Source organism: Solanum pennellii, chromosome 10 (genome assembly GCF_001406875.1).
Source record: "Solanum pennellii chromosome 10, SPENNV200".
In the NCBI taxonomy this organism is placed as follows: Eukaryota; Viridiplantae; Streptophyta; class Magnoliopsida; order Solanales; family Solanaceae; genus Solanum; species Solanum pennellii.
This window is the reverse complement of record NC_028646.1, coordinates 76,721,730-76,739,818: the sequence shown is the minus strand read 5'-3', so window position 1 is coordinate 76,739,818 and position 18,089 is coordinate 76,721,730. Positions and strand designations below refer to the sequence as shown.

Sequence of the window (18,089 nt, the reverse complement as noted above, 5' to 3'; positions counted from 1 at the left end):
ATAATAATGATAATAATAATAATAATAAAAATTATTATTATTAATAATAATGATAATAATAAAACTAATAATAATAATAATAATAATAAAAATAAAAATAAAAATAATAACGATAATAATAGTAATAATAAATAAAAATAATGATAATAATAATAATAATAACAATAACAATAATAATAATAATAATAATAATAATAATAATAATAAAAGAATTAAAGACAAAAAAGTAATATACTTTGTCAACATAAAATGACTTGTAAGTTGAAAAATAAAAAGCATCCCTCACCTAACTTTTGGTTTTTGACTTGAAATAAGTCATTTGATAATTACCAAGCAGTCAAGCACTTTAATAAATCAATTTGATCAGCTTTTAAGCCCATTCAAACAGGCTGATTCGTCAATTGAAAGTAAAAATTGTGAAATATATGTGTCAATATCACAAATATCAAATATTATTATGCAAAAATAATTTTAACGTAAGTCATGTTTTATGACTATAAAATTATTACTATGCAACCAACAAAGTATACTTTTACTTCTCATTTTGACCAACACAAATACTACTACTATTTTGAACACACACATACTCTAATCTTTACGATTATAATATACGCCTAATTTTAATCTTTTATATTCATTCTCTTTTAATTAATCACGATAACTATAATGACCTAAGGATATTCTTCGCATAATTTATTGAAAAATAGTTAGAGAAAAGAACGCGAATGAGAGGAAGTTATTGTAACCGTCTTAACGGTAAGAAAGAATAGGTAAAAGAAGAGAAAACTCCCCCCAGACTGTTGGAAAAAAAAAACAAAGAAAAAAAAAGAAAAAAAACAGACAGAGAAGAAAGGGGGGCCTTTTGTCTCTCAATAACTTTCCAGTAAAAGGAATTTTTGTTTCTCTCTGTCTCTCTCACGCTCAGCCGTTGTTGTTCGTCTCCCTGAATGCCTCACCAGTATTCAGGGTAATCTTTTTTCGTTATTAATGTCAGTTTTTTCGTAAAGAATTTGATAAGAAATCTGATTAGATTGTAAATTTTATGCAAAGATTAGGACTTGTTGTTGTATCATTGTCATATAACATGTTTATTATTAGTGTCCAAGGTTATTCAGGATTTCAAGTTTATGAGTTATAGATCCAATTTAAATGAGTTTTGGACAAATTATATATACAAATTTATAGGATGGTTATTGAATTCTGTTGAACGTGTAATTAGATCCACCATTGTGGAGGGGTGGAATAGATGGGAGGCTATGATTGATATATAAAGGGGAAAATTACTACCTTTTCATTGGTTAGTATACAAATGTTATTGAATTCATAGAGGTGAAACTAGATAGGATGATCCTCGTGCTTCAAATGTGTGATTCTTTTTGGGAAATGGTAGGATTTTTTGAAGTGTTGTTGGAACAGAATTAATGTTCTAATTGTTGTTGTTTTTGTAGTCAATTGTGGCGACTATTAAGCGGAGGAGCGAGGGAACCAACAGGATGGTATGTCAAATGCTTTACATTTTCAATTTCTCAACCATATTGCCTGGTTTTCTATATATATGTTTGTTCTTACTATATAATTCGCGAGATATTTCACAGGGTTCAGAGATACCAATGTGGTTATTTGACTTTTGCAGCCTCCTTTACGCGAATTTGATGTAAGTCTTCATAAGAATTCACAGTCAAAATTATATACAGTGTTGTGAGATTGTCAATTGCAGAAAGAAAGTTACTTTTTCTCAAAATGCTGCATTTGTTTTGTATAGTTGGGTATATAATGTAATGGTTTCTGGAAGTCATTATAACGTCTTTGGAACCAATTTTCATGTTATATTATACCTATGTTCTCTATAACAACATTTGGCTGTAGTAGCCAAAATATATCCAGATAAATGTCGTTGTTATAGCGAAAATATATCCAGATAAAGTAGACTTGTTATTTCATTTTTCAGACAATGTGAAGGACGTTCTACCCAAGGAAGAATAATTCTCTAAGGATTCACACATTAAAGAAGCTCCCTTTAGCATGCACTTTTGTTGTTGCTGTTGTTTTTACTTGAATGAGATTCAACAAGATGGCTGTAGCTATCAATCCCCAAAATCACGGGTTCAAGCAATTCGTTAGACCTCCAAGGTGTAAGATTCCATCGTTCTCTCAGCTCGATTACATCAACATTCTTGAATCAAGCCAAACGAGCCTTGCACATTCTGTACATCATGTTCCCTTTGAGTTCTCCAACATCCAAAAGAGCTTTTCCACACCTTGTTTATCCCTCTCCACTAGAACGGAAGAAGATATTGAAAGTAATCCGAGAGTTGAAATCATTGGTGGTCATCGCACTCCTAAAGTGCATGCTTTAGTAGTTGAGGTTGCTATTGCTATGGCTTCTGGAGTCAAACCTGAGTTACTGGCAAGTGGACTAGGTGGTGCTTACCTTTTTCGGGCGAGTAATGGTAATGCAGTAGCAGTGGCAAAACCAGCTGATGAGGAACCTTTAGCTTTGAATAATCCAAAAGGATTTGCAGGTCGGATGCTAGGCCAACCTGGCATGAAACGTTCCATCAAGATAGGTGAAACTGGTGTCCGGGAATCTGCTGCTTATCTTCTTGACCATGATGGATTTGCTGGTGTTCCTCCAACAACATTGGTCAAATTTTCTCATGTTACCTTCAATATAAACGATTCACAATCGATATCTGCTTCAACTTACAAAACTGCCTCGCTTCAACGATATATGGAACATGATTATGATGCAGGAGACTTAGGTGCTTCAGGCTTTTCAGTGGCTTCAATTCATCGTATTGGAATTTTGGATATACGTCTTCTCAATCTCGACAGGCATGCTGGAAATATCCTGGTGAAGCACGGGAAAGAAAGCTATGCTGTTGATTCTGCTGAACTTGTACCTATAGATCATGGACTTTGCTTGCCAGAATCACTTGATGATCCATACTTTGAATGGCTGCATTGGCCTCAAGCTTCCATTCCATTTTCGGAGTCTGAAATGGAGTATATATGTGGTCTTGATCCTTTTAAGGATGCAGATTTACTGAGAAATGAACTCCCTTCTATCAGGGAATCATCCATTCGGGTTCTTGTGGTGTGCACCATTCTTTTGAAGCAAGCTGCTACTTCAGGGCTTTGTCTAGCTCAAATCGGAGAAATGATGACTCGAAAATGTTATGGAGGACAGGAAGAATGGAGTGCATTAGAAAAGATATGTTTCAGTGCCAAGGTTAACATGGAGAGTAAAATAAAAGAGGATGATCAAAGTATCTGTGAAGAGAAAGAAAGAAGTGTTGGAGTTTTCCAGTTTGATTATGAAGATGGAGATGACTCATATCAAGAAGATGAGGAAGCTGATGAAATCTTGCAAGGCTCTGCTATAACAGCTAAACCACCGAAAATTCCAAGGTTTTCATCTGTTAGGTCTATGAGTACAATAGCTAATCCATCAGTGTTTCATTATGAAGAAGAATGTGATTGCGTAAACAACAAAATTTGTGGTTCAGATACCTTAATAGACGATGATGGTGGTAAGGAGGACAATATCAACGATAGTGATAGTCAGAAAACTAGTGCTATGTTGAGGAGTATGAGCTTTGGTACAAAAAATTACAAGAATGATGGTGAAGGGATTTCTTTTGGTGAAATGAGTAGTGAACAATGGATCTTGTTCTTAGAGGTTTTCGAGAAGCTTTTGCCCGAGGCATTTGAGGGAAAAAACTGCATGTGTTTGTTAAAGCAAAGATTGGGATCTTCTTGTGAATTCTGAAGAGAAGTTTGGTTTATGAGAAGAATTCCACATGTATTTTCAACAAGTGTAAATTACCAGCCAAAGTACTCAAGGTAGAATATAGATAGATATTAGTATGAATGGCAAAGAGATGAGCAAATTTGCCATCCTTTCCACACCCTTTATTGAAAAGTTAAGTCTTCTTGTTTTTACTACTTCTCTGCAGAAGTTGATACCTCTCTCTTGTTACATTTTTATTTATTGTTTAAAATGCCAACCCCAAATAATTTGGGAGTAAGGCCTAATTATTGTTTGTATTCATCATTTAAAATATAAAGATCAGAGAATTGTATGTTCTTTGAGACGTTTGATTATATGTTGTTGAAATTGTAAATAAATTTGATCCAAAAAATCAAGAAAGTTTGTTGGCCTATGTATATGGAGTCAACTCTATGTATCATCCATTACATACAGTTTATCTGAGTATATTTTGAAGAAGATATTCTCTCGCCATCTTAGTTTTGGTGAACACAATTATCCGATACTTGTATTAGTAGAAGATGTCAAGTCCTTGTGGAATACTTGAAACTACACAAGCTGACTCGAACACCACCATAGTAAAAAAGAGTTATTTTGCAAGATTAGTTTCTAATATCCATTTGATAATACATAAAGACAGATTTATTTTTGTGGTAAACCATCAGATCATGATACCTGAAACACCATACTCTTCACTTGTACAACTGAGACAGTAAAAACAAATTGCCATTCAGTACTAAAGAAGTAAAGATCACAAATGATAGACTAGGAAGATGTTAGGAACAAAAAAGCTTATTATACATTTCTTGGTTGTGTTTTCCCCTCCTTGTGTTTATGCAAGAAGGAATGATACACAACAGTGCCAATGCAAGTCATCACAGGCCTGTCACCTCTGTGACTTTGACCTAAAATTGCAGTGCAGCACTGAATCTTTATAGAAATATTTACAAGAATACAACAATAACACACATTTATGCAAGCGTGAGAGATGCCCTTTTGGCATTGCTCTCCTCCCTGCAAACTCCTCAAGTTTGTTCCTTTGCCCCGATGGAATGACGTGGAACTTACACAATGCTGGAGGCAAGTTTGGTTACCAAAAAAATAATTTCCCCTCATCCTGCTGCTATGGAAGTAGTACAAGTAGGAACAGCTGGAAAGCCCAGAATTTTGACAAAAGAATCCCTTCAGAAGCTGCAAGTGCATATGTCAATGCATCAATTTAGCATTAAGGAAAAAAATATTACAAACACAAGTGAGGTAAATACAAGATTCTCAAGAAAGTACTGACACGAAGATGGAAAGGGTGAAGTTGACGTAAATCTGTCAGGAGGCTGTGCAACAGAAATACTCCTTGATGGAGGATGAACATGAGCATACACTACATTGGGCAATGGACTTGATGCAGTGATTTCATGTGGGGTAGGAGTTGGAGCGTGTACTTGCTGGTGCCGAGAGGGAGTATTATGAGGTGCAGGGACTGGTGCTCGAGCAGGAGCTATATGCGAGTGACTATTCGCCTTTCTTGGAAATCTCCCAAAATGACAAGGAGGCTGGGCCTCATGTCCTTTGTGTAGTGCGGGAGCAGGAGCAGGGGAAGGTGGAAGTACTGTTGCAGATGCTGGCTTTGGTGCGGATATAGGTGAAACTTGCCTGCTAATAGATCCACCTTTCCCAACCTTTGGAGCAGGTGATATTGCAGGAGCGAAGTTTGTACGATGATGGTAGTGGTGTTGATGATGAGGTAGTGGAGCTGGAGAAGGTGAGGGACTACCCCCATCACCACCTCGAGAATGTGGTAAATCAGAGGACAGGCTAACTTGTTTAACCCTTCCAAATACGGTGTTATTGAGGCCAAGGTTTTCAGAATGAGAATCAATTGTCTGAGCCAACTGCTTCAACCTTGAACTGGAGGGATTTAACCCAACTGCAAAAAGGACTTTACACTGAACAATAGTGGGAGGATCCACAGTTGACCCTCTTGTATTAGTCAAACTCATATACAAGTTCTGCATTGTAAAGAGGAAAAAGAAAGAGAATCAGCATGCTTACATCAACAATGAATGCTCTTCTAAGTAACAAATAATGAAAGAATTATGTTTTTTCAAGTAATAAACACCTAATAGCAAAAAGATGCAAGCAGCTAACAGGATCATAAACAAACCAAGAAATCCTCTGTTGTGATCACGGTGATACTGCATTTAGTGCGTGTAAAGATAAAGATAGAATGTGTTTCAAGTATATCTGTGTTTGAAAAGTACTTTGTTGGATAGTAGCAGATTGCTAGTGAATGAGACAATCCAAACCTTTTGCCTTTTGGATAAAACAACTGCACATATATGGATCTTTTTGAGCGAGAAAAAATGATACTTCTTGTGTTGATGAGGTTTGCTGAATTGGTAACAAAACCCAGAGCTTCAAACACAAACATATCTAATGCCTCACAAAGTCTTAGTCGTATAGATCCCTTTAGGAGAAGAAATAGTAAACAATGATACTCTGCCAAGGGGCAGCACTATCAGATCGATACATCCTAGAATAACCGAGAGGATAGTCATAGAAAACATTCAACTGAACAGAAATATGATAGGGGTTTCATAATATAAATAACCTGTTTATTTTGATATATAACTATTTCCCTTTCAAATGACTGCCTGCATGAGTTAGGAATTATACATGTATTCTTTTTTTGAGAATGAAAAATCAAGTACCTCAACTGTGTGCACAGCAGATTCGAACATGTGCAGGCAGAGCCCACGTGATTATATTATGCGTTTTTACCAGGAGATTACATATATAACAAACTGAAAAACTTAGATGAAATAAGCAAATAAAAAAACAAAAGCCTTACTACAATCAATCAGTCATAACAAGATAAAACATTTAAAAGCTAAATGTGTCAAGAAAGTAATATAAGCCAGAGAATGTAGAGCTGGAAACAGGATGATAGATCGCAAAGCACTTGCTTCAAAACAAAAATATTGTTAAGGGCATGAAGAATGATAGCAGAGGCAAGATATATATGTCAATGCAGCTAACTGCAATCATAATCACAGACCTCATATGATGAAAGATGTAATCCAGATTTGAGCTGGCTTTTTAGTTCATGAAAATTATCTTGAATTTCATCAATTGAAAAGTTCAACGTGAAGTTGAAATGCATCTGGAATTGCTGCATGAGGAATCCACTTTGTTTGGGGCTCACAGTAATCCCACCTCTGAATTTCAGCACATCAAAGGAAAAAGGATCGCCAAACAAAGTTGTTGTCAAGTGCATAGCTGATTGGCCAGTAATTACAGCTTCAAATTCCGACCGGACTAAACTCAGAGCAGTTAGAGAGATCCTCCCATTTTTCACTTCAGAGTCAACTGCAAAAATGACCTCTGTGATGTTCGTTCCAGCTATATTTTCTAATGATATTATTTCCACCTATTGGAAGCACAAAATCAGTGTGCGAGGGAAGAAATGCCAAAAGAAAATTAAGCTAAGGAAGAATAACAAAGATAAGGGAGACAAGAATTATTGGACATACTTTAGTATGGGAAACACTTGTTTCATCAAAAATATCATCTGCAAGTTGCAAAATGTTATCATTGACAAACGAAACTGGCTTCTCAAGCATGAAACTGGCAACTATATCATGACCTGGAAAACCCCAAAACACATTGACGTGAAAAGCTAAAAATATTTGCATGAGCATATGAGATAGTAGGTATTCTTTTTTTCAAATATAAATAGGATATTCAGATTACTCAGACACTTCACAAGAGAAACAAACCAAAAGCTCCGAAGTAACTAAAACCAGCTTGACATGTGGTTCCAGCATAGAGATGCTTCATTTTCGCTGTCAAGAAAAAATTATCAACCAGGAGACTCCATGTAGTCCTAAGGTTTCAAGCTTTTCATTGTTCTTCAAGAACAGTTCTACTCTATGCCTTGAGAAGTGCATTCACCTAGAGAAACTCTATTCTATGACTATTATCGAAAGACCTTTATCATATCTCAAAGCCACAAGCAGACAAAATTGTTGATGACATTGATTGTTACTTGTGGGAAAACTAAGCTATGAGAAAAATAACATTAGGTTAATTTGTACCTCCAGCATAAGGAATAATAACCTACTCCCTCAGTTTCAATTTACATATAAGCTATGTTGCATGTTTAAAACCACAAAATTCAACTGACATTTTGGTACATTAACACATCTTTAGTTTGACTGTAAGGGTTAATTTTCAGCTGATAAGCACGAGTACACCAAACCACAAAATTCAAGACATTTTGGTACATTAACACATCTTTAGTTTGACGGTAAGGGTTAATCTTCAGCTGATAAAGCACGAGTACACCAAACCACAAAATTCAAGAGACATTTTGGTACATTAACACATCTTCAGTTTAATGGTAAAGGTTAATCTTCAGCTGATAAAGCACGAGTACACCAAATTTTAAGAACAGTCAACAGCTAGAAAACATCCATAATTCTTTTTAAAATTCCAATTAAAGGTACATTCTTTCTAGCTGAGACGTAAATTATAAATAGGTATCTATTCTGATGCTACACTCAACGAAATGAACTATCTTCCTTATCTTGTTTACTTCACCAGTGAAAATGTATGTAACAGATTACACAAGTTACTTTTACTACAAGTTTTAATAACAGACTCATCAATTGTATGTCTTTAATAATAGACTCATCAATTATATGTCTAAGTTACGAACCGCCAATCCTAGGTGAAACTCAAAAAGGCAATTATATGTCTAATTTAATAGCATAGACATATATGTCATTATCCAGTGTTTAAGAGGTGCAAAGATATGGCACCAGAGCCTAATTCAACCCCAAATTTAGCTCATGAGGGGAGGATTGCTCAAATCTATATAAGCAAACCACCAGCTTATTCACTAACCAATGTGGTACTCTTAACTCACCCCACCCCACGCTCAGGCACAACTAGTGTGTCGATCGGGATCTTAAACAAGGATGGACTTGACACTGATACCATGTAACAAAAGGTATGAGAATTCTTGAGATGTTATTCAATGAATCAACAAGTATAAATGCATATACATATATCCTAACTATGGAAAGAATAAAGAAGATCCTACAGATATGATATCAATCCCTACAGCTATGCTATCTATGTATACAACTAGTAACATGGCTAATATCCATTCCTTAACAAAGGCCAAATATATCTCCATTAGAGCTGCATATCAAATTAGCAGCAAATAACTTTCCAGTTTTCTTATTTATGCCTCAGTAATTGAAAATTCACTTCATTAAACCAAACTAGAAGAACCCAAAACTCAAACATATCAGTTCAGTCAACAACACAAAGAAAAACATTTCCTGAATTAAACCAGAAACTCATGCTAAGCCACCAGAAAAAGGTAACTCAATTTCACACAAGGTACAATATCAGATTGTAAACTCATAGTTACCAATCTAACACAAAAAATTACACAGAATGATCTCCCAAGCAGAGCATATTGCCATTAAGCCACAGAAAGATGGTACCATTACACTTTTTTTTCTAATAAGTGAGCTGTAAAAATGGTACCTTTATACTTGTTGTCAAGATCCAGATCACCCAGATCTCCATTGTTGAAGAATGGCAACAAGAAAACAGCAGAAATCAAGACTCCCAAGCCAAGAATCAATACAAATACACATTTAAAACTCACCAACCCTTTGAACCTACAACAACACCTATCCTCTGCATTTTGGTTTGTACTTTGTGCATCCAATGCAGTACTAGGTATTGGCTGTTCTTCCTCTCCTTTCCCCATTGGAAACACTTACAACAATGTGGGTCTAATTCCCTTTTCTCATCCTTCATCTCTACAGTAACATAACAAAGAATCCATGCTTCTTCCTCCTCTTCTTTTTCTTGTTCTTGGAAAAAGTAAGTTCACAAAATTTCTTCTTTTGGTGAGAGACTAAAGAGTGGCACAACACAAATATGTATATATATTTTTATTCTTTTTTTTTTCTGTTAGGGTTGGGATGGAACTTGGGAGTTGAAAGAGAGTAAAGTGAGTTGCTGCAAAGACAACTGTTTGTTTAGTGAGTAAAGCAGACAACTTTTGTAGTTTTGCTTATAATGGCGTTTTATTGACTCCACAGTTGTTTTTAGATGTTGTAATAAAATTCACGTACAAATGGAAAGGTTGTAATACCTTTGTTTTATTTCATTTCGCCGTCTATTCTACTCTATTATAATCTCAGCATTTATTTGTTAATTTATTTTATTCACCTTAGGTGAAACTTTATTTCAATTTTGAAGAGTACTCTCAAGTCTCAACCAACCTAGGACTCCTTGACTTTGATATATGATCCAACATATTTCTAGGTGAACCAATAAATGAGAAAAGCATAGGCTATCTATAAACAATGTAATGTTTTTAGTTTATTTAATCTCATTTATTACAACTGACAAAGGAGAAGAAAAAACATATATAATTCAAGTTAGATTAGCAAGCTTCAAAATAATTTGATGACATGATTTTTTCTTTGTCGGTACATAAAAATCAAATGTGAACAAATATAGAAACAAAGAAAATTAGCTATAGCTGTGTTGTCTCATCAACTATTACAGGCAAATCATAAATATCGAATCGCCTGCCTTTTATGGAGAAATGCTTTGCCAGAGTATCATTTAGATATGACTTAGTGAGGAAAAATGCAGCAAAACTCCATTTTTTTTTTAGTTTGCATAACTCAGCATGTCTCTGGTATACAATGATAGCAAGCAGAACAGTAAAACTGAATGGGAAAAGCAGTAACTGAAACCTTTAATATTCATAGTCAGCTCAAGAGATTGGAGAAAGAAAAAAAGTTACATAGTAAAGAGTTTCTAGTTTGTAAGCTCCATAATGGCAGAGACAATATCACCATTTGCAGCCTTGAGAGCCTTGACAGATTTTGCTCTGGAAACACCAGCTTGAGTCATCACCAGCTCGATATCCTTGGGTTCTACACCAGTCTCATCTACATCCTCATCGTCCTGAGCCACCGTTGATGGTTCTGGCTTTGATATCACATTGCTCAAATTAGGAGCCTTGAACTGCTCAGCAGCTTGAGACTGCAATTGAGAACTCAAGTCCTCAATCTTTGCCTCACCAAATATAACATATGTGTCTGATGCAGGGCTCTTGAAAACATCTGGTTTTGAGATGACAAATAGAATCTGAAACAAGGAAGATAACGTAAGGAGAAAGGCTAAGCACTAGAACAGAAAACATCGAAAAGAAAAAGCAAGAAAGCAATAACATAATTAACTAACATTCTTGCTCTTTTTGACAGTGACACGGCTGACCATGGGGATTGGCTTCATTCCGAGCTTGATCATAGCTTTTCGACTCTTTTTCTCGCTCCTGCTCTGTTTTGACCTACCACTACCCCCTGCAATTTGTGATTTGATAATTCCAGTATTTATGTGCATTGTAGACCACAGAAAGAGAGTTAAAACATCCACTTACTATTCGTCCCATATATTTAAAACAATAGAGATGTTGAGTGACAGAATTGGAACCCATTGAGACTCGTTAGAACACGCTTAGTTGTTCAATAAGATTTCCAACTCAGTTAATCTATGCATGCAAAAGTAAAACCCAAATATATGGAGAAAAAATCACAAGTATCAATGAAGCCAAATGGAAAAGAGGAAAGAGGAAGGAAACAAATATAGTTGGACAAATAGGGAAGTTGATCAAATCAAACGGGTCAAGTGGATAAACAATTAGACCGTACAAGCAAATTATTCTCATAATCACGTAAACTATGTAATATTCATGCCTTCCGTGATTAGAAATGAAAGATTCAATTAGTTGTTTCCACTCAGAAGGAATGTACACTTCAAGAAGCAAAGTCAGGCTCAGAATAATGAAATTACGCTTGTATGCTTACCTTCGACATCATCATCATCTTTGTCATCTTCATCGTCGTCTTCTTCATCATTGTCGTCTTCATCCTCAATAATTGGCTCCTCGGACTACATAAGAAGATCATACTTGGTTTAAAATGTTAAACAATATACATGAAGACCAAAACTGGTTCTCACTTGACCAAAGCTGACATTGAAAACCAAGACATGACAATACTTCACTAATTCAACATCAACAAATGAACCAATGAAGTATTTAGATGCCACACATAAAATCTGCAAGACCTTTTTATTTTTTCTGTTGTTCTCTTTGGCATAGGTAAAAACTTAATAACTATGGAAAAGCGGAAAACAAGGATTCAACAATTTGATTCACTCATGAAAGAACAAACAGAAGATGCTTAAAAGTATTGCAGCAACTACAACATTGGAAGTCTAAATAACTAGCATGAAATTTTTCAATTCTTATGAAACACAAGTACAGTAAGGATTTTTCAAATAAACAAGTATAGAAAAATTTAGCTACTCTAGAACATTTAATCACATCAACTGTTGTACAGATGATAACTACAACTAATATTCCCGTCTTTAAAGAAGATGATAATTACAACTGAACCACTAAATCAAGTCATACATTGTAAGGAAAAGGTTGAGGATAGATGGATGGATGGAAAGGGGCAGGGGATGATTCCAGTTGTTATTGAAGACCTTGCAGTGATGGGGAAAAAAGAGAAGTTTTTTGACAGGAGGGAGGGGGGAGGGAGAGCTTCGTTATGGTGATGGAAAGGAGGGAATTGCATACCCATTTACACAACCCAAAAACCAAGGGAATGGAAAGGAACTAAGAATGGCCATATCTCTTAGAAGGGCACCAGCATCAGGAGAGTAGGGGGGGAAGGGTCAAGTCAGCCAATTGAGACATGCATTGAAAGAGCAACATTTTTTCCAATGTTACTCCTGAAAGGACGACCTCACTGAGGAGCACATTTCTGCAGACTGCACATCTTTGTATTGCCCGATTTTCAACTCAATTGGCCTGACTTGCAACTTGCGAGTCAATGTCAAATGAGCATAAGCAAATTTAAACAACTAAATTTCTTCTGCTAGAAGATCTAACATCCGTTTGTTTTCCTCCTCTTTATAATTTCCTAGTTACTGCCTTAAGATCTCCCTCACAACAATAACAAGCTGGAAATCAAAAGGCAACTGCAATTTTCGTCATAGTTCACCAAAAAAAAAAAAAATTCTCTAAATTATAAATTACCTTGCAAATCACAATGGAAAACACTAGGAAGTCACTCTATTAGTCACCTCAAAAAACTTAAACTTTCCCTTAAAGAGATTGTTCATCATGTCTCGTAACGAACTAGTTAGTCTCTTCCACTGTTCCACACACAAAAAAACATCTCATCTAAACTAGTAGCTGCTAAAGCAAACTCAACAAGAGGGAGTTGCTCGGATAGTAAGCATCCCTCATCTCCAAGTATGGTAGAGTCACCAATTAAGCAAAAAAAGAGTGGAAGCTAGCAAACTAGTTATTTCTATTAACAACAGCCTTAAAAGATTCAAACTTTTCTGACAAAAGATCATCTACAAAGTAAATCATCAAATTTTTTGTGCTCATTCTATATTTTTTTTATAGATCCCAATTCATCTCAAGAAGAAGAAATAACAATGAACATCAACAAGATTAGCAAATCAGATCAGTAAAAACAAAAAAAAATAAACAATAGACAAATCACAGTAGATACAATCAAACTATAAAATTAAGTCAAATTTCTATAGAACTTCAAAATCAAACATTTCGGAACTTTATGTCTAGTTGCAAGAGGAAGAGAATTACTTCAATCTTCTGTTGTTCCAGATGAGCGGCTAAGATTTCTTCTTGAGATTGAGCAGTCATGGTGAGTTAGCGACAACTGACAATGAGAGAATTTAGGTTCGCGAAGAAGACAATGGTCCTAAAACCCTACGGATAACTTGTGTCATCTATGACCCGTTTCCTAGGCCCGACCCGAATAGAATCATAACAGATAAATGAGGAAGATTATGTAATCATCCGCTGTGGCTCCAAAATACCCTTGTCATCCATTTTTGAGTTCAAAATTGTCCACTTTTTTAATTATTTTAAAATTAAACTCTTTAATATTTTTTAAAGTACTTGGCATTCAACGATTGGTTATAATTTAATTTATTAATATAATTTATAAAGCAACCCACTACCCACTCATTACTAACTAAACCTCACCCAATTAATAATCCAATTATAATATCAAAATCGTCATAAACACTAATAAAACACGATGAAATTATAGATTCCTGAAAATGACATCCAAAATTATTCGAGTCTGAATCGAAGCCCCAATTAAATTGAAGTTGAGCCACTTATTTAGGAGGACACTTTCTTTCAAGATTGAATTAGAAATTTATGATTAAAGATAAAGAAGTAATACATTCCGAATTAATTCATGCACTTTTTTAAAATATAATTTTATAAATTTTTTATGATATGTTTTAAAATCTTTAATATATTATTTTTAAAAAAATTTACCTATGAAGTAACATCACATAATTGAGACGTAACAATAATTAAGATGAACATAGTCAGACTTTTAAGTTTATCTGTAATTTTTTTAGACTCTTGAATGTATGATAATTTACTTCTAAGATTTTTTCACCTCAAATTTTTAAAAACACTCAATTGACAGTAGCTAATCTGTTGTTGCATTAACGATGTGACAGATTTATTAATTTAGAGGGGTTTAGTTAGTAACTGGTGGGCAGTGCATTGATTTATAAATTATATTAATAAGTTAAATTATAACAAATTGTTGAGCGCCACATATTTTTAAAAATATTTAAATAATTTAAATATAAAACCGTTAAATAAGTGGTCAATTTTGAACCAAAAGGTGGATGACAAGGGTATTTTGGACTCAATAGGTGGGTGGAAAGGGTATTTTGGAGCCAATAGGTGGATGGAGGGTAATTTTGTACCATTTCCAATACTTTGAGGGTAATTTAGACCCTTTTCCGATCATAAAAGGGTCCTATTTGTCCATACTGTCATACTTTTTTTTTATTGGATGAATGCATCGATAACCAACTAAAGTTGTCATCAATTTTCACTTAGACACTTTAACTAGACGTTATTCATTTTAAACACCTCATGTTGACTCTCGCTTTGTCATTTTCATATTTTTTGCTGACTTGACATATTATGTGTATTGCAAGCATTTTGAGCGCGTGAGGTTTTTTTTTTTGGTTTTTTTCCTTCTTCTTGTTCACTTTTTAGCCCTACCATTTATTCCACTTTCCCTCATGAAAATTCATGATAAAAACACTTATAAAATATTTTAAAAAAAATTATCACTAATTTTAAAAACGTTTATAAAGATAAAATTTTTAAAAATCATCACACTAATTTTGAAAGATTTGACATACAAATTTTTTTTCAAAAAAGCTAGAAGAATGTCATATATAATTTTTTTAAAAAAATCTAAAATTTAATGATTTAAAAAAAAAATTGGAAGAAGAATCAAGAAAATGATTATAGATTTGGGGAGGCAAAAGGGACGTACGACAAATGGGGTAGGGGTGGGATGGTAGAAAACCGTAATTTTATTTATTATATTTAGCTGAAAAATTAATTAATTTTTAATAATTTATTTTAAGATTATTATTTTTACATTCACATGCCACATGTCAACTTTTAGTTGGTCATCATACCTTCCGCAAGTGTATTACACACTTTATAATTTTAGCTAAATGACAAAAAGGTATCAAAATGACATAGTGGACCATTACTTGAAGTGTTTAAAATAAACAAAGTCTACTTGAGGTGTCTAAGTGAAAATTGATGTCAAATTTAAGAAGTTGTCGATGAGTTTAGCCTTTTTTTATATCATATCATATCATCACTTTTATTATCCTGCGTGATACTTATATGTAGAGCTGTTAAAACAGGCTTAGCCTATGGGGTCAATTCAATCCAACATGTTATTAGGGTAAGATTAGGATAATATTTCTCAAGCTCACTTAAAACTAGGACTTTTATAAGCTTGACCAATATAAGTCCTTGGCCCGGGCTCGGTCCATGGACCAAAACTTTTTATTTTAGAGTAACTTGCAATAATCTTACCCGTATATAATCTAATTACTTAAATATACAATATGTTGCAATATCATGAATCTTAATAGATTTTGATACGTCAAGAGTTTAGCCTTTTTTTATATCATATCATATCATCACTTTTATTATCTAGCGTGATACTTATATGTAGAGCTGTTAAAACAGACTTAGCCTATGGGGTCAATTCAATCCAACATGTTATTAGGATAAGATTAGGATAATATTTCTCAAGCTCACTTAAAACTAGGACTTTTATAAGCTTGACCCATATAAGTCCTTGGCCCGGGGTCGGTCCATGGGCCAAAACTTTTTATTTTAGAGTAACTTGCAATAATCTTACTAGTATATAATCTAATTACTTAAATATACAATATGTTGCAGTATCATGAATCGTAATAGATTTTGATACGTCAAGATATATACATGCATCTTGGAATATATAGACTCAAAATTAGGCTAATTTGTTTTGGTTACAGTCTATTCAAGTAGATTCGCATGTATCTAAGATACATAGACAAATCTTACGCCCTCGCCTCTCTCCATCTTGCTTGTCACTCTTTTATCTCGCTCGCGTATACACGATACATTTTAATTACACTAGATTTTTTTGTTAGTGTTATTGGGACAACACCATCGTTTGTCATATTTGATTCGAAAATCTTCTTATTTTCTTAATTTTATCAAGTGATAAGTTTGAAAAAAAGAAAAAATAAAAAGGCTAGCCCGCCCCAGACCTCGACCCTTCTAGGATTGGATTGGGTTGAGCACTTTCAAGCCCTACCAAATGAAGGGCCGGCCCACCCTAGCCCTTCAGATTTCTTGGCCCGCAAGGCTTGGGCCGACCCTTTTTGGCAGCTTTACTTACATGGTTCCTACATGGATATATTTTTAATAGTGAAAATTATATGAAATAGCAAACTATTAATTCAAATTAAATGTTATAGCCATAACTTCTTTTATTTGTAATTTGCAACAAATATTTCATTTTTTTGTCATCCCATTTGTATATCAAAATATACAATAGACTCATTTGGTATACATATATGTTGTATAAAAATTAATTGTAAGACCCATTCCTATACCTAATACATAAATAGACCCATTCGATATACATATGTGTTGCATAAAAATAATAATTGTAGGACTATATCGAAATATACAAATAGACCCATTCGATATACATATGTGTTGTATATACATTTATATGTAGTAATTTTTTTCATATACAATTACTATGTTTTAGTTTGTATACCGGTATATACAAATACAAATTTTTATGTATATGTATACCAAAATATACAGATTAATAGGTGCACAATTATACAAATCATAGTTATAGCATACAAATATGATTTTTATATTTGTTATATCTAAAATTTACTCATTTTAATATCATTAAATTTTTTTTTCTATTTAATAATTTTACCCGAGTCACATTTACTAAATATAAGAATATGATTTTTTTTTTCAAACCAAGCTGAAGAGAAAATTGGGACACATGAATTAAAATAGAAAGAACATTAAGGTTCGTTTTGGTCGATTTTTAGTTAAAATCAAAACCGAAGTGAATTAGTTTAATCAAATTTACATTAAAATAATTAAATTAAATATAGCATACATTTCGATTTGATTGTTAGCACTTTTGATTCGATTGTATTATTTTAAGGACAAATTAAATAAAATGACTATTCATTCCGTGATTGTTATTTTAAGAATCAATTTTAATCAAAACCTAAATTTACTATTCTAGCTAGCGATGTCCCGATGAAAAATTTCAACTTGTTGCTAACGTTAATAGTTTCAAGTGAACAACATATCAAAAAACTTAAAATAATACAAAAAGATCATAATAATATTTAAATAGTTTTAAAGAAGATTTGAGCTTATGTCTATTGAAATCCACATATTGAATAGCTATGAAGCTCAATTTTTTAAAACTCTACATGTGGTTGATACATAGTTATACATCATGTGTACACTAGTATATAGTGGCGTAGCCACAACCACCCAAGGTGTCTAATTGGACACCATTTTTCGGAAAATTATGTTATATATATATATATATATATATATATATATATATATATATATGTCAAATTCTATATTTAAAGAATATATATTTAAAGTCGAACACTCTTGACAAAAATTTTGTCTTTGACGCACTGGTAATTGATGTCCATTTGAATGAAGGATTTTCAAATTTAAATCCCAAATCTCAATATTTTTTTTTATTTTGACAACGACACATTATTATTCTTGAAATATATATATATATATATATAGAGATAGATAGATAGATAG

At 33.6% G+C, this 18,089-nt stretch overlaps 3 protein-coding genes across 4 annotated transcripts; 1 reads left to right on the top strand and 2 right to left on the bottom strand.

Annotated features, from left to right (window-relative positions):
- The first annotated feature begins 800 nt into the window (after nt 1–800).
- Nucleotides 801–4,166, top strand: LOC107032423 (phosphatidylinositol 4-kinase gamma 8-like). Its single transcript, XM_015234026.2, has 4 exons — nt 801–967; nt 1,449–1,496; nt 1,596–1,654; nt 1,949–4,166. The coding sequence occupies exon 4, from the start codon at nt 2,057–2,059 to the stop codon at nt 3,770–3,772; it is 1,716 nt and encodes a 571-aa protein (XP_015089512.1). The 5' UTR covers nt 801–967; nt 1,449–1,496; nt 1,596–1,654; nt 1,949–2,056; the 3' UTR covers nt 3,773–4,166.
- Nucleotides 4,167–4,517: 351 nt separating this feature from the next.
- Nucleotides 4,518–9,899, bottom strand: LOC107002776 (vacuolar protein-sorting protein bro1-like). 2 transcript variants are annotated; one of them, XM_015200942.2, is made up of 5 exons: nt 9,332–9,899; nt 7,303–7,340; nt 6,828–7,199; nt 5,061–5,778; nt 4,518–4,963 (listed from the first exon to the last, which is right to left on the bottom strand). In XM_015200942.2, exons 1-5 carry the CDS (start codon nt 9,558–9,560, stop codon nt 4,896–4,898), a joined length of 1,425 nt encoding a protein of 474 aa, XP_015056428.1. In that variant the 5' UTR covers nt 9,561–9,899; the 3' UTR covers nt 4,518–4,895. The 2 variants fall into 2 exon arrangements, with proteins under 2 accessions (XP_015056428.1, XP_015056427.1); XM_015200941.2 differs by having other exon boundaries at nt 7,303–7,415; nt 9,332–9,896.
- Nucleotides 9,900–10,440: 541 nt separating this feature from the next.
- Nucleotides 10,441–13,673, bottom strand: LOC107002812 (nascent polypeptide-associated complex subunit alpha-like protein 1). The gene is made up of 4 exons (XM_015200984.2): nt 13,500–13,673; nt 11,680–11,764; nt 11,057–11,175; nt 10,441–10,960 (listed from the first exon to the last, which is right to left on the bottom strand). The coding sequence occupies exons 1-4, from the start codon at nt 13,557–13,559 to the stop codon at nt 10,628–10,630; spliced, it is 597 nt and encodes a 198-aa protein (XP_015056470.1). The 5' UTR covers nt 13,560–13,673; the 3' UTR covers nt 10,441–10,627.
- Nucleotides 13,674–18,089: the final 4,416 nt, after the last annotated feature.

What these genes read in the sequence shown, in the direction of transcription:
- LOC107032423 (XM_015234026.2), top strand. Translation starts at nt 2,057, where the DNA reads ATGAGATTCAACAAGATGGCTGTAGCTATCAATCCCCAAAATCACGGG.
- LOC107002776 (XM_015200941.2), bottom strand. Translation starts at nt 9,560, where the DNA reads ATGGGGAAAGGAGAGGAAGAACAGCCAATACCTAGTACTGCATTGGAT. An exon ending in CAAGTGTTTCCCATACTAAA is followed by an intron (nt 7,200 to 7,302) that starts GTATGTCCAATA and finishes TGCTTCCAATAG; the next exon opens with GTGGAAATAATATCATTAGA. An exon ending in TTCACCCTTTCCATCTTCGT is followed by an intron (nt 4,964 to 5,060) that starts GTCAGTACTTTC and finishes ATGCACTTGCAG; the next exon opens with CTTCTGAAGGGATTCTTTTG.
- LOC107002812 (XM_015200984.2), bottom strand. Translation starts at nt 13,559, where the DNA reads ATGACTGCTCAATCTCAAGAAGAAATCTTAGCCGCTCATCTGGAACAA. An exon ending in TGGAACAACAGAAGATTGAA is followed by an intron (nt 11,765 to 13,499) that starts GTAATTCTCTTC and finishes CTTCTTATGTAG; the next exon opens with TCCGAGGAGCCAATTATTGA. An exon ending in CTGTCAAAAAGAGCAAGAAT is followed by an intron (nt 10,961 to 11,056) that starts GTTAGTTAATTA and finishes TCCTTGTTTCAG; the next exon opens with ATTCTATTTGTCATCTCAAA.